The sequence below is a fragment of the Homalodisca vitripennis genome, chromosome 2, assembly GCF_021130785.1.
Source record: "Homalodisca vitripennis isolate AUS2020 chromosome 2, UT_GWSS_2.1, whole genome shotgun sequence".
Taxonomy (NCBI): Eukaryota; Metazoa; Arthropoda; class Insecta; order Hemiptera; family Cicadellidae; genus Homalodisca; species Homalodisca vitripennis.
Genome location: NC_060208.1, coordinates 128,005,357 through 128,022,034, shown reverse-complemented (window position 1 = coordinate 128,022,034; position 16,678 = coordinate 128,005,357). Strand labels below are relative to the sequence as shown.

The following is a 16,678-nucleotide window of genomic DNA, read 5'->3' as shown; positions in this document are numbered from 1 at the left end:
AGTTGACAAAGAAAAAACTCAAAACGAACCTTACATAGTTTCGACATCAGAGACACATATAATTAGGTGACATAGTAGTCTCATTCTCTCATCAGGTGTGCGATAAGACAATGAGACTGCCCATTTGAGCTACTCATCAATGACTTTCTTTGAATCTCTTCAGACAACCATGACTCCCAAATTCCAGGATTCAAGTCAGAGACAGCGACAGATACCAGGCACTGCGTAAAAGAAAGGTGAACTGGAGCTAAATTCAACATTTAAAAAGAATACTATTTCCCCTTAATGTGTTTTGCACAGAAAGAAATTGGATATTGCAAAACCATTTCTAATTCTATATATAATTTTAAACAGCTGTTCACGTATCTGTACACTAAATTTAGATGCTTTTTAATAAATCTATGAAACAAATTGCTGTTTGATATTTTTTTTTTTACACTATAACGGCAAACATTAATTCTAGTACAGCAATGCTATAATTAACTGGTGGAAAGAAAAAAGTGTTTACGCCTATCAGGCTGTATTAAAAATAATAAACAAATAATATGATTTTGTATTTCATATTGAATATTGATAGATTAAATAAAATATAAATGTTAAATAAATAAGCCAAGATAAATTATTTAAAAATTATTTTATTTTAAAACAATTAATCTATTTTGCTGCTTTTCTCTCAGCAATCTTGGTTTCTCTGGCTGCTTTCCTCTCGGCTGCCCGCTTCAATTGTTCAGCTGGCTTTAGGTTGTGTTTCTTGGCGAATCTCAAGTTCCGCAGGAATTTGGGATCAACCTGTTCAACACAAATGTTAGAAACATTTATAATTACATTCTAGAAGCTCTGTTCTTATTGGAATTAGTTATAAATTTACGAAAGGCCTCACAGAAATAAAAAAAGTATATAATTGGAGTGTTTGATTTAAATTTGTTTTTTATAATTACTTCTAACATTTGATATCTTCCTAAATTTACAAACTTTGGCGCTCACATCTATCTTGCCCAAATGGGAAATGAGAATTTATAATTTTAAAATAGAAAACATTCAAATTAATAGGTTAATGTGGTTATTGTGTGATAAAATAAATCACAAATAACACTAATGATAAAACAATCATATCATTATAAATGAACCGCTACCAAAAGCAAAAGTTTTGATGCAGATTTATCTGAATTAACTAAGAAAAACACAAACGCCATTGTTATAATATTGTAACAATTTTTAAATGCTATGTTCTGTATATCACTTTCCTTAGTATGTGTAAAATTCATATAATTTTAGTTAAATTTTTAAATTTACTTTGCCACTTCAGGTTAACTCTCAATACTGCATATCCACTTCTGAATGATTAGTAGTACTGTAGAGTGCACAAAAACAGATCTCAGGAATGTCAATTTTAAATAATTGTAATAAACTTTTTTAAATTAAGACAGGTTAATATCTACTTACACCAAGAGTTGATTCGTGCCTGAAACGCTTTGGCTTTTTGATTCCATTTCGGTGAGCCTTGCGGTCTGTAAGACATAAAAATCTACATAAAATAAATGGAAAAGCTAAAATATAAGTATTTTAATTTAAAATAAACTCAAGCTTTTTGTACAAGGGCAGAAAATAGACTTTGTGGGAAGGAGGATACATATATTATAACTAGGTTAGCTTATAACACTAGGATACACTACTGCACAGAAATAAAATAATACGATTATTAGTTAGAAGCGAAATTCTAATTTGAGGAAGTTGAGGTATCCATAATGCATACTGAGGAAATATTACGAAATACAATGCCATTAGCATGGTTTGTGGTCCTGGCATGCAGCTGTTTCTTCATCCATCACTATACTGAATCTGGTGAAATTTGGCAATCGTATAAGCTGGTTACATTCAAATGTGGAAATTATATAACGGATGTTGGCATTTTTACCAGACAACACTATTCAATATATCAGATGCTGGGGTTAAAATAGAAAAATGTTATTTTATACACCACATATAGTTGATTGTCTGTATTGTGGACTGAACATTACTATTTATGCCTGCAAAAATATGGTCGATTTAGACATTGTTAACCATCCTCTAGGACTGTGGTGACTGAATTATTTAAATTTTGGGACTTTTTAATAATAACCTACTCAATTCTTATGGACTATTAAACAAAACTTAGTATACATACTTTATTAAGTTAAAATCTTTAGAGCTGAACTATATGTACTTCTTCATTTACAATCATAAATCATTTTAATATTAGGCTAATTGGAAATTATTTTAGACAGTTACTGACTCAAACTTGAATCTTTATTGAATAGATGGATCCATAGTCCTTTTTTGGCCAACGGAAACCAATTGAGGCCAACGGTTCGGCCTGGCAGTACCGAAAGAGAAAAATGCTAGGATGATGGATCGGCCCTTGGTCCTAAAAGAATTAAGTAAAAAGTAAAACCATAAAGTTCCTTTACTTCACAAAGATACTTAATAATATCATCAGTTCACAATATATATTGTTTATAGCCTATTTAACAGGAACTAATTTTAAACATCACAATTACTCACTTTGATTGTGATTGGTGTGGTTCTTTGACTTTGCCATTGCCCCTTGATCGTCTTCCTAAAACAATAGATAAAACTTAAATACTTTCCATAAATCCTTGTAACTCACTTTTATGAGGTTAACTAATAAAATATAGAAAGACTTCATTAATGTTAAGAATACAAGGTCTGTCCAATAAATACATGACCTTGTACAAGCTACCGGCCATAACGTGGTCTATAATCCCTGAGACACCATGAGATTTATCAGTGCTTGGCAAATCGTCAAACTGTGCGTATGATGCTCGCTATGTTAGTTTCTGTTATCCTTGTTTATTCTGTTTGTCAAAAATGAAAATTGGCAAAATCATAGAGCAACAAATCAATATCAAGTTTTCGGTGAAGTGCGTTAAAAGTTATCAGACACCACGAATGATGAAAGAACAGAACAACCTTCAACCACCTGTTTTGAAACAATATTGATCGTGTGGGGTCCCTTGTCCTTAACAATAATTGAAACACTGTCCGAATGATAGCTGATGAACTGAATCTAGGAAAATCAAAATTGCATTCAATTTTGATCAAACATTTGTGTGTGTGTTTTTTTAATATGTGCAAAAATCCAACCCAAGCTGCTGATGCTACGTTTGTAAAGGTTTAAATGTGTTACCAATTGGAAAAATTCACTTGAAAGCAATGCTGATTTTCTTAATAAGGTAATCAATGGTGAAAAATTGTGGTTTTACAAGTATGAAATTGAACTAAAATCGCAAAGCAATGAGTGGAAAGCAAAGGACGAACCTGGAATAAAAAATTAACATAAAGATCAACAATCAAAGTCATACTCCCGTTTTTATTAATTTTTTTTTAAGTTGAAGGCGTTATTCATCATGAATTTCTTCCCGAAGAACTAATAGTACATGCTGAGTTCTACATCACAGGTATAAATCGTTTGAAAGATTGTGTGCATCATGTGCAACCTACCTTGACTCATGGCGATGGATGAAACCTTAAAGTGCACCTGCACATTCAGCATTAATTGTTTGCCAGTTTCTGACACAAAATTCAATCAATGTCAATGTCCCTTATCAGTGTCTTTTTATGCCAAGTGCCAAGTTATCTCTTTTTTTCTTTGAGCCCATGTTTGCCTATTATCAAAATTAATTCCTTGAACAAAAGTATGAAATCTTCGGACGTCAAAAGTTTGCCGAAAAGTGCCAACATCCAATTTTACCAGACGTTCAGGAAAAAAACAATCACTAAAAATGGAAAACTTAATAGTTAAAAGAAAACTTCCGATCAATTAACTTTAACGAAAATCAATGTAGAACACAAATATAAACATTTTTGGTTGACATGGCTACCCGTAACAATGTGACATTAGTCTCTTGAAAGTTGTATAACTCACTCATTATTGAAGATAATGATATACACTTTTCAAAATTTATAGACAATTGAATACTCTTTCCAGTAATATAGACAAAGAAAAGTATATGAATTTTTTGGTAAAGGTGAGCCGCTTTGAAAGCGACCTGTTAAGTGAAAAGTGTGAGGGGGAATGAGAGAAAGAAATATGTGGAAAAGGAGAAGAAGTGCGGACTCTCCCCCCTTCTACATTCCTTACCAACCACTCCTCAGTTGCCACTTTACCACTCGTAGGGTATTTGTTACATACCAGCTGTTTTAAAAACCCGGCAATAATAACAACTCCTTCTTACTTCTTAATTATACTAACATATTAAATAGGTGCAATGGACTATTCACAATAAAAATTATAAATTTGTTATTCCGTAACAACGAGAATAACAAAACACATTGTAATTTTTCAAAAACACCAACGCAGGGAAGCAACGCACTTGGTTCCCACTTGTGTCTTGTAAAGGAAATAGATCGAGCAGTGATAGAGGAGGTGGCGGTAGGTGTGGTCGAGCTCCACTCCTCCCTCCCTCTATGCGCAAGAAATCTTCGTGCAGGTCGCTTTTAAAGCGGCTCATCTATAATAATAATTTGATTGAAAAATTAAATTTAAATAAATTCATAAGGAAGGTTTTGATGAAGAAAAAATTAAAAGTTACCTGGAATATTTTTGAATTCAAAAAGAATTGTAGTTTTTACGTTTCATAATTCAAATTAAACTGGCACTAAACAGCTGTAGTTCGACAAACTTTCTGAAACATCTGTTTACATTTAAATTTTATCAATAATAAGTAAACAGTGCTTGATCAGTAGTATAATATAGATAGTAAATAAAACATTAAAATATAAATTTTACTCCAGATTGTGCCAGTGACGAATTAAAATCATCTAATGCTTTAAATACTGTTATAAAACTAACCTTAATGAACAAGTTATGAATGTTTTCACATAAGTTACTTTAAACTGGTGGGCTTCCTGGACATTATATTACATTTTAACAATGGCTTATTGAAAAACAGAGAAATGAATAATAACATGCCTCAACGATTCATTCTTTCCCTGGCTACAGTCCAAAATAACAAGTGTAATGCAAAACTTTAATAACGATTATTTTGGAATGTTGCATAACCTTAATAAGGATTTTCCTCTTATACCGAAAGTACATAAGAAGTAGATATGACTTCCCCCTAGGTCGTAATAGGCTTTTCAGTCATACTTGTGTGTGTATTTTCTGCATCAGGACAAGGCAAACTCAACTATGTCAACACGATTTTGACCAAAATAGATTTCCGAGAACTAGATAATCGGACGTATATACTATTTTGATCGAGGCAATATAACAAGCTAAACTGTGACATAGTAGGTAAGTGAATTTAAACGGTCTTAAGTAGGCACTTTTTAACTGAAGTAGGTATCTTGGTCCTACATAAGTATATATATTTTTTCTTCGTCAGAACAACAAGGCAAACTCTACTATGGTACTGGAAATATCTTAGACCTGAAATGTATGACAAGGACTGGAAATATACGTTTTTTGACCGAAGTTAGTTTCCGAGACCTGTGTGATCCAATATTTGTGTTTTCTTGATCGGGATGACAAGGCAGATTCAGCTGTGACGTTATGTATATAATTAATTAGAACCAGAAATGCTTCTACACGTGCCAAACATGATATAATAATTAAGTTAAACTCTGGATACTATTTACAACGAACTTAAATAATATCTACCTGATGTATGCCTACTTACGTTTTAAACTTTTTATAGGACCCCCATCATATTGCTTTTACTAAGTAATATAAGGACTTCGGTTCTAAAGATTGAATGCAAAGCTGCAGGTAACAGCTAGTTCTATAATAAAACATGTCATTAGGATATATATAAACAAAACGCTGTCATGTGCTGACATTTTGTAAATTGCACTTCATTTGTCAGAGTTTAGAAATTACATAGTAATAGTGTAGTTTTCACAATACATAAAAGACAACACCAAGTTAACACAAATAAATATGATTAGTAAATGGTTAGACAAATACGTGCTTACACTTCTCTTGTAAGAACTTTGTAAAATCCAAAATAACCCTATTATATTCACAGTGAAAACTCATGTTTTCTGCTTGGACACAACTCAAATCACTACATTACTTTTTTAAGGAAAGACGGTAAAACAATAAGTTACTATTTTAGTTTGCATTTACTTAAATGTTTGGTTATTGGCACATAAATAACAAGAATGGTCGTTACGCAACACGGTACATTGTGACTATCATCGCATTAAGTACTTCGGTATTATCGCAGCCCACTAATTTTGGATGAGTTTTCCTTATCGGGAGTCAAAATAAACTTTATTATACGTTCCTAATACTTTCCTTTTTCCATAATGTATCGAAAAATAATCAATGAATCATACTTTCCATCACTTAATCACCAGCGAATAGGCCTAAATGTACGAATCATGTGTCACTTTCGAATAATAAAATGTTCTTTTAGTTTTTGTTTTCATTGATTGTCACAATAGATTGTAAATTTCAAAATAGGTTAAAAAGGTCTGTTCTTTTTAACCCTTTTACTGCCGGACACTTTTTTTTTAGTTCGTTGAAAAATGCCGGGCTGAAATTGACTAAAATGTAATGATTTTTTTAAAAAATCATGGATTAATTATTTTTTATCATAAATTGATAACCTTTATCTTGTTTTTTTTCCTTATAAGTTGTAATTTGCTACAAAAAATAATTTAAACATTTTCTGTCATTAAAAAATATATATATATATTATGTCATGAAACAAAAATTTTAAATAAATAAAAATTATTTTTTGAGTTTGCACTTTAACAACTATATTTAAATATTAAACCACCACCATAATTATAATTTTTTATTGTATAGTAATTATATATAAACATTCCCAAAAAGTTTTAGGAACATACCTTGAAAAATACTGAAGCTGTGATGAATTTTTGAAATTGGTGCAATATCCTCGAATTTCAAGATAACACTTATTGATAACACTATATCACTTTATAATACATAAATCACTTTATAATACATAAATCACTGTCCATTGATATGAAAATATAATATATAATAGAAAATTAAAGTTAAAAGGCACTTTGATCAATATTTACAAAAATATATATATACATTTTTAGGTTCATAGGCCTAAAATGTATCACTAAGATCGGAGTCATCTCTCACGGCAACACCACTTTCAACAAGATTATTGAACAATGTCCCTTCACTGACAGGTGATCTTCTTCTCTTACTCATTTTATTAATCGTAAAAATATGTAGATTTACAAATTTAAATGTCAAATAAAGTGTAAAACACGAAACAACACAAGTGGAACTCACGACTATCGAGATCGACCATAAACCTCATCAAACCAAACTCGAGTTTATAACCCAAAGACGTTCAGTAACAAAAAATGGCTTCCATAGATTATAAAACCTGTTTTCTGTGTATTGTCCATATGGTAATGAATAACACAGCTGAATTTCGATGCATTTGGACAACATTGAAAACCAGTATAAAACAAATACGAGACGGCTTTTATAGCGCACGTCGGCGATTTTCGCACAAATCGCAACGTGCGCGATTGCGCACGTCGGCAGTAAAAGGGTTAAGGGTCAATCCATTTTCAAATCACCCAATAAAAATAAAATTTGTTTGCTCAATATTTTTAATTTTTGCCTAATTTTTTTATTATGATTGTTCCCTATGGGTAGACAATCACAAAACACTATTTGAAAAAAATTTTGCAAGCCATAGTTTTTTCCTGGAGGCCATTTTAAAATGGCGGTTTTTTGCAGATTTTAGTAAAAATACGTGGTTTGCGAAAAGTTTATTTCCCAAGCTATTTTTAAAGATATCAGAATAATCCAAAAACCAGTGTGTTCAGCATAAAATGAACTTCAATTTGACATTATAATAATGTTTCTTTTGTGCAAGAAAGTCAGTCAAAGTTGTTCTGCAAAATCTCGGAAGAAAATCATCAATTGTTACTTTTTAAGACCATAAAAGTTTAAGAAGGAAAAGAGACTCACTACTAATATTTATTTCTTTGTTGCAAACTAATATAACTACCTACTGAAAAAGTTTTAGCCCTGAGAATGCTCTCCTTTTTTTTCTAGAGCTTTTAAAAAATGGCCGAAAGCCTAATAATGTCAATTTTCTAGGGTTAATAACTAAAAGGGGACTGAATGAAAATAAATGAAAATTTTACAGAATGTTCTTTATACAAATAGGAATATCTCATAAAAAATTTATGACTGAGAACTTAACTACATTTAGAGATATACAGCATTGAATTTCAGTTAAACGCGCTACCCCTTTTTTCTCGCATTGTGCGGTACCAAGTTAGCAAACAAGGGCTTGTTTAAATCATTATGTTAACAATAAACTTATATTTAATGCTCAAAAAATTATATTCCTTATTTAAACCTACTTAGGATTTACAATAAAAATTATTTAAAACCAGAAAATAATGGTATAAATAAACAATACTCATAACCACAAAATACCACTTGCGCACTTTAGGAAAAAATAATTTGCTTAGATCTGTTATACTGTCAAAATGTATATGCATTTTAATTTATGTTCTAAAATATAATATTATTAAATACATTTTATAAAATACATGATGTAAAAATATATGTTACTACCTGAGGAATATTTTAAAATAGTAATAGTAAAAGGTGAGTGACTTGTCAGCTGAAGAACAATGTTTGCTAAAATTAAGAATTTCGAAAGAAATTACTAATATTTGCCACTACCACAAAGATAAGTATTTAGACAAATACAACCACATTTATGGGAAAAAATGTTGTGGGAATAAATGAGAAACTATGTAATGAATTATCATCTTTATTTAATTCGCTTATGAAAATTGCAGCCAATAAGTAATTGAAACCAATGTTTTAAATCTAAATGCACAGAAGAACAATATTATGTGGATACAGTATGCAAGTGTAGTACAAAAATTGTATCGGTAAGTTAAGTTTGAAGAATTATAATTCTTACCTATTGTTCTCACTGTGTAAGATTATGAGTTACTATTTTTTAAATATTCCTCAGGTACTAACATATATTTTATATCATGTATTTTATAAAATGTATTTAATAATATTATATTTTAGAACATAAATTGAAATGCATATACATTTTTGACAATATAATAGATCTAAGCAAATTATTTTTCCTAAAGTGCGCAAGTGGTATTTTTGTGGTTATGAGTATTGTTTTATTTATACCATTATTTTCTGGTTTTAAATAATTTTTATTGTAAATCCTAAGTAGGTTTAAATAAGGAATATAATTTTTTGAGCATTAAATATAAGTTTATTGTTAACATAATGATTTAAACAAGCCCTTGTTTGCTAACTTGGTACCGCACAAGCGAGAAAAAGGGTAGCGCGTTTAACTGAAATTCAATGCTGTATATCTCTAAATGTAGTTAAGTCTCAGTCATAATTTTTTTATGAGATATTCCTATTTGTATAAAGAACATTCTGTAAAATTTTAATTTATCTTCATTCAGTCCCTTTTTAGTTATTAACCCTAGAAAATTGACATTATTAGGCTTTCGGCCATTTTTTTTAAAAGCTCTAGAAAAAAAAGAGAGCATTCTCAGGGCTAAAACTTTTTCAGTAGGTAGTTATATTAGTTTTCAACAAAGAAATAAAATATTAGTAGTGAGTCTCTTTTCCTTCTTAAACTTTTATGGTTTTAAAAAGTAACAATTGATGATTTTTTCTTCCAAGATTTTTGCAGAACAACTTTGACTGACCTTCTTGCACAAAAGAAACATTATTATAATGTCAAATTGAAGTTCATTTTATGCTGAACACACTGGTTTTTAGATTATTCCTGATATCTTTAAAAATAGCTTGGCAATTAAACTTTTCGCAAACCGCGTATTTTACTAAAATCTGCAAAACCGCCATTTTAAAATGGCCGCCAGGAAAAAAACTATGGCTTGTAAAAATTTTTCAAATAGTGTTTTGTGATTGTCTACCAATAGGGAACTCATAATAGAAAAATTAAGGCAAATTAAAAATGTTGAGCAACATGACCTGGGTGATTTGAAATGGATTGACCCTTAATACTGTAATTTATTTTGTCCTCGATAAGGAAAACTCGTCCAAAAATAGTGGCCTTTTGATATGTATCCAAAATACATATGTTTCACAGATCAAAGAGTAGGGAAACAACATAAAACTAGTATTTATCAATAGTTTGGAACCTATTGAATAGAGCTATCTGGTTATTTGGCCAAATAACCTAGTACTAAATAAAGTATTATCGAAATACAAAATTTAAAAATTAGCGATGCCAGCACATTTCGTACCGTCAAAATTAACGATGCTACGGCACTCAAAGGGTTAATTAGGCATTTTTCAGAGAAAAATAAAAAAATTATGTTCATAGCTTATTAAATAATCAAACTGTATACTTGAACTGAAACCTTGCAAATATAAAGGGTTAGCAATTTAGGTGCACCTGCTAGAAAAATACCTGGCACTTTTCAGTACACCCACTCAATAAATACTTGGCACTCAAAGGGTAAAACATTTCTTGATAATCATATGTATATCGAAGATTCAACACTGATGAATATCAATGATTCAATAATCATGATTTGATTGTGGTGGGGCCCGCTTATTATACTGCAGCAAAATCTAAAAATAACTATTTACCATACTGTTGATATAAATTCAAATTCATGGTAAAATCTAATAAAACTGAAAAATTATATAAAGTAATTATTAGATGCAAGGTTTCGTACATAAGGTCTTATCATCTTGGTAGACAACTGATATATTTAGTTATGGCTCTATAGGATGCTTAGAACAGAGCTAGACAAAGGAAGCCCCCTCCCCATGCCACAGTCTAATGGTCCTCTTTAAATACTGTCTTGCCAAGGGTTAGTAAACAATTTTACAAGAATATATAAAAGTTGTTCCCCAAGGGACCTTTTGACTGTCATTTTAACCCTTTTAACCCCGGCCATTAAATCAAGTGATGTGCCAGAAATCCCAAGCCATTTTCAGACAAATTGTAAGGGTTTTGTACAAAATTCATAACTCAGTTATTTTTTAAGATATTTAGGTAATTCTTTTTTTGTTTTACTTCTTTATACATGTAGCTTACAGAAATATACAAATAAAATTATTATTTCGAAATTAATTTTTTTTACATACATATACATATATAAAAAATAAATAAAATGAAAAAATTTCAAGTTTGATCATGGAAACCATATAGATAAAAAAATATTTGACACAAAAATACCCATTTACTTTATGATACATTTACTCCTTAATAAAAGGAAACAAAAATTATAAGCCTACCTTATTTACAAGTGGAGTAACATCAATTTTTGTCAAGCCGTGTAAATTTTTCTTTTTGCCATTTCTGGGCAAGGTAATGTAACAAGACCTTTGAAATTCACAGTACTTAAAATAAACATAAAACCAAAGTTATTTCGGACAAAATAACTAAAACTGTTTATAATCTAAATTTTAAAAAAGTTTTAAAACAATATTTACATCACTACAAAATATGTAAATTTTCAAGACATCAATCACTCAAATCGTCGTCACTAATCACATCCACACCATTTGCAACTAGGTCACTAATTAGTGTATTTTCACTTACGGGAGACTTTGAACGATGTCTTTTACTCATTTTGAAATCAAACAAATAATAAACTAAACTTTAACTGTCGTACTTTACACTGCTTTAACCTAAAACTGTGAAGAAAACGGAATATTCACAACCACGTGATATACAGCTGTCTGCAACAAGCGTGAGCAGTCAGTCGAGACGAACTGCAATTGCTCAGTCACAGACGGACAAAATACGAAGTCAAACCATTACAAACTAATATATTTCGATGCAAAATATATTTTTGCACAAGTCTGAAATTTCAAAGCATTTGGTGAAATAGGTGACCAGTAAGTTAAAGTAATAAAAAGTGCACGTCCGCACTATACGGACGTCGGGAGTTGACGCCATTTTTATGACGTCCGTATAGTACGGACGTCGGGGTTAAAAGGGTTAATGGTTTGGCTAGGACTATGACCTTCCTAAATGAATAAAAAAACACGATTCTGAATAAAGGAAACCACAATATTCTGAGTTAAATAATTATTGGGTGGAGTACAATAAGCGGACCCGGTTTTTATATTGATAAGTATAATTATCGATACTTAGTATTCATATAACGAATACGAGTGTACAATAAGAATACAGTATAATAAGAGGCCACCACCGCAATAGACTCATAGTATATCCTTAGAACAGTAACAAATTACTAAATGTTAAACTATTTTGTTTGCTACATTTTATAAATACACAACATAGATAGTTTTTATATAATGTAATTCGTTTTAACATTTATTTATGTTTCCATATTTTAGATAGCCTAATCATAAATATGATTATATTGTGGTGGTGGCCTCTTACTATACTGTAGCCTTCAAGTTAATTAACATACTGTTCAAAAATCAGTATCTGTTTATTATATCATAATTGTAATTAAGTAATATCATTGGTCAATATCATCCAGGGTCCACTTATCATACTCTACCTCAATTATTTATTCCCAAGCTGTTTACTCCAAACATAGTCATTACATATTCACCTTACTTCTTTTAAAAATACATTAACTTAATTATTTTTTCTATAACATAGACTCCATAATGAGGTTCAATGTTAAACCACGTATAAAGTGTGATTGTAGTAGCTATAACATAGACAGCATAGATCATAGATCTTTAATGTTTAGCCGTGGAAAGAGTGAGGTTAACAATGAGGGCCAAAATAATGGCGAATTACAAACTTGTGGCTAGTGATAGAATTTTATATACTATTATTAAATGTGATTGGATTTTTCTATTACCACACAATATGTCAAATAACAAAGATTATTATGGATAATTCTAATTGCCAGATACTTACAAAAATACCAACGAAATCAAACTCCTCACTCAAAAACAGACTCTCTAAAAGGAAATAACAAACAACCAAGTTAAAATTTAGTATGCAGAATATACAGGAGAAACACCGGAAGTGTGATGACTATATTTTGGCACAATGGAATTAATTATAACTTATATAACTATAATGAATGTTGCATTACGGTTATAGACAATACGACTTAAAACTTTACTTGAAATTTACAATTATTGAAAGCAACATAAAATATAAACACAAAATATTTTAAATTCTGATTGATTTGCACTATAGAAATTAAAAATAAAGTAAAATTCAAAATAATAATAAAATTAGAGTAGAGAAATAAAAACAACCCACTTTTAATAAACGTGATATGATGTAATACTCGATCCAAGAATTGCTACGAAAATACATTTCATATGATTTTATAACAAGTACTTCATTAATTAAATTGTTATTAAATAAAGAGCATCTCTCAATCTTGTATGTAGACATTTTAAGCACGACTTTTAGTGAATTTATACAAAGAAAAATCCGTTTCTAATATTTTGTTAGGATTTCTAAAATAGAATCTGTAATTTTGTTTTATATGTAGAGTTTAACACCAGAGCACCCACTGGTACACTACCAGGTAATACAATAAGTTAAAAGCTAAGTTTCTTAGTAATATTTTCAGAAATGCCATGTCTTCTTCAATCATTACTAAATATTCGAAAGTCCAGGCCTGCCATTGCCTCTGCTCTTTTAATCATACTAATCATTTGAAAAAACCCAGTTCCTTAAATTTACTAATCTAATGTTGTCTTCATATCTGATCCTTTCTACTCCCAATGCCGTCGTGCGTGACATAACTTACTTATACCAATTTTAACACGTCTCCCGAAACCTAACCTTACTCCTAACAACATAATTTACAGTTGCGATTCTCTCTAACCTTTTCCAGACCTCCTTTCCTCTTGCAAGCAAGAATGCAAATCATTTAGGCTTTTTACGCTTGAAATTTCACCAAAGACATCTTATTAATTTGAGGTAGAGAGCGTACAAGCAACTCGACTCACTAGATCATCATCCCTTCTCCCTCGACAATCCCCTACTGTCCTTTACTCACGATAATTTACATCAGTGATTCTACAACCAAGACCAGATCAAATTTCTGAGGTTAGACAATTCGTTTTAATGTTATTAAAACTACCTTCTACTCAAGGTGAATACATGCTTCAGTCTGCAACCACCCTAAACATTAACAACTATCTCTTACACTTGCAAGTAAGAGGAGAATTCTTTTAGGTTCGTTACATTCCTACATATCACTAATATATCACAAACAATATGGAATGTATTTGGAAAGAGAATGTTCCATCACATTGACAACCGAGATCACCTTTATTTTTGTCCCTACGACGCCCTACTAGCAAATACTAATGATCATTTCCATTAGAGGAATCTGCTACAATGCCCATGACCAATTTTCTAAAGTTAAACCATTATTTTTTATTGTATTAATGCAATTTTAATTTATAGTATAGCATTAACTCAATCAATAGTCTAGCCGTGATAAGGGGGTTATCCCGGTTATAATCCCACTCTATTTACAAATGAGCAGAAACAAAACCGCTCTACGTATTTTCCGCTGTATGTGTTACAAATGAGATCCCTAAATCAAACAGATTGTATTATGAAAAATGTATCTACATAGGATAAATGCACTATATAAACGGGAATACAGATTACCTCATTTTATAGTGGACCTTTATTAAAACTGACCACCTCGTACTGTACCGAATATCCCCCTCAGATTGTTTGTTAAAACCCCCTAGAAACAGATAAAAGAACATATTCAACTCATCATCAATATCCAGGTTACTATTATATGCAACAAACCAGTCTACTAATATTGAACTGAAATCTAGCAGATTGTTTACAGGTTACAGGCCTTGAAATATGTTTATGTTTTATTTTGTTTGAGTTTGAAGACTCCAAACTAACCCATAACCTTGTGATCAGAGACTGGTGTATTTAACATAGAATCATTCATTCTGTCCGAATGCAATGTAGACACGATATTATCAATACAAGTTCATTTTGAAATATAGGCACAAAGTTTAGGCGGGTTATTTCTCTTACTGTAGTATGTAGACCAAATAATACTCAATGATACTCATTTATTACTGGTAAAGATTACATACATTGTCACATTGAAAACACAATATTGTACATTTCAATTTTAAGAGTAATGCAATCCTCCAGGTCGTCCAGATCATTAAAAGAAGTGATATATTAAATAAATAAATCAATTAAAACAAATCAATTAACTAATTAAAAACTAATTACAACACACATAAAAGAATTTCCCAAGATCAACAATAATTATTTAATTTATGACTAATCCCAAATAAACTCATCCACTTCATAAAATGGGTGTTCCAAAAGGAAAAATCCAATTTGTCTTTTGAAAATACCAAATGGCAGTGATCTTAATCCATTTGGCATTGTCTTCCATAATTTTGGTCCAAGAGATAATGTTGCTAATGAATATTGTTTGGAAATCAGTTTTTTTGGTTACAATATTGTTTGCGCCCCTTGTGTTATATTGGTGGATGTTTTTATATGTTAGGTTGTTTGACGTAGCCATATAAAACAACAGTTTATACACAACTAAACAAGGGACTGTTATAAAATGAAGTTCTTGAAATTTTTGTTTACATGAATCCTTATAGCAAATACCATAAATATAACGTACTGCTTTTTTTTGTAAACTTAAACTTTTATTAATGTTCTTTTTAAATGTATTTCCCCATATATCAATACCATAAACCAACTGAGAGTTAAAGAAAATGCATAATATACCATTTTAAGAGCTTTTTCGTTGCAAAATTCAGACAGTTTTCTCATCATAAATATTGCTTTAGATAACTTTAAACAGAGAGTAGTTATATGGTCATTCCAATTTAAATTTTTGCCGATAATCAATCCGAGAAATTTTGTAGAATCACACATTGGTATTACTAAATTGTCAACTGCTATTTGAATTTCAAAGGAAGATTTTTTATATGAAGTAAAATTTACAGCTGTTGATTTATTTGCATTTACTGTTAAAATGTTTTCATTAAAGTATTGCACAATATTATTAATTTGCATATTTGCTATGATTTCTAAATCCTCCAAATTTGTGCGTTTATAAAGTATAGATGTGTCATCTGCATATAAAATTGTCTGGTTAGGATTACTTACATTTCCAAAGTCATTAATATACAGTATATTAAAAATACCAATGAACCAAGAACGGAACCTTGAGGCACACACCACTTAATGTCTGATCTTTTAGATGTGACTTCAGCCTGATTATTTTTTATGGTGACAAACTGTTTCCGACAGACCAAGTAAGATTTCAGTAAATCGTGAGGTGTCCCTCTTATTCCATAGTTTTCTAATTTATAAAGCAAAATATTTATATTTACACAGTCAAAAGTTTTTTGTAAATCCAGAAACACACCACAAATAAAATCACCATTTATCATTCCTTTCATTATTTCATTAAGAAATTTGATTATGGCTGACAAAGTGGATTTCCCCCTCGTGAATCCATGCTGATTTACAAAAAGTATGCTCTTAGCTTCCAAAAAATCAATTAACCTATTACAAATAGCTTTCTCAACAACTTTAGAAATAACAGGCAGAAGTGCAACTGGTCTATAGTTAATAATTTCTGAGCAGTTTCCCTTGTTTTTAAAAATAGGCACAATTTTAGAAATTTTTAGGCTATGTGGGAAAATGTATGATTCAAAACT

At 30.5% G+C, this 16,678-nt stretch overlaps 1 protein-coding gene across 1 annotated transcript; it reads right to left on the bottom strand.

Moving 5' to 3' along the window:
* Positions 1 to 615: 615 nt before the first annotated feature.
* Positions 616 to 12,999, bottom strand: LOC124354716 (60S ribosomal protein L29-1). The gene is made up of 4 exons (XM_046805373.1): positions 12,894 to 12,999; positions 2,542 to 2,596; positions 1,444 to 1,508; positions 616 to 789 (listed from the first exon to the last, which is right to left on the bottom strand). The coding sequence occupies exons 2-4, from the start codon at positions 2,576 to 2,578 to the stop codon at positions 655 to 657; spliced, it is 237 nt and encodes a 78-aa protein (XP_046661329.1). The 5' UTR covers positions 2,579 to 2,596; positions 12,894 to 12,999; the 3' UTR covers positions 616 to 654.
* Between the last annotated feature and the right edge of the window lie 3,679 nt (positions 13,000 to 16,678).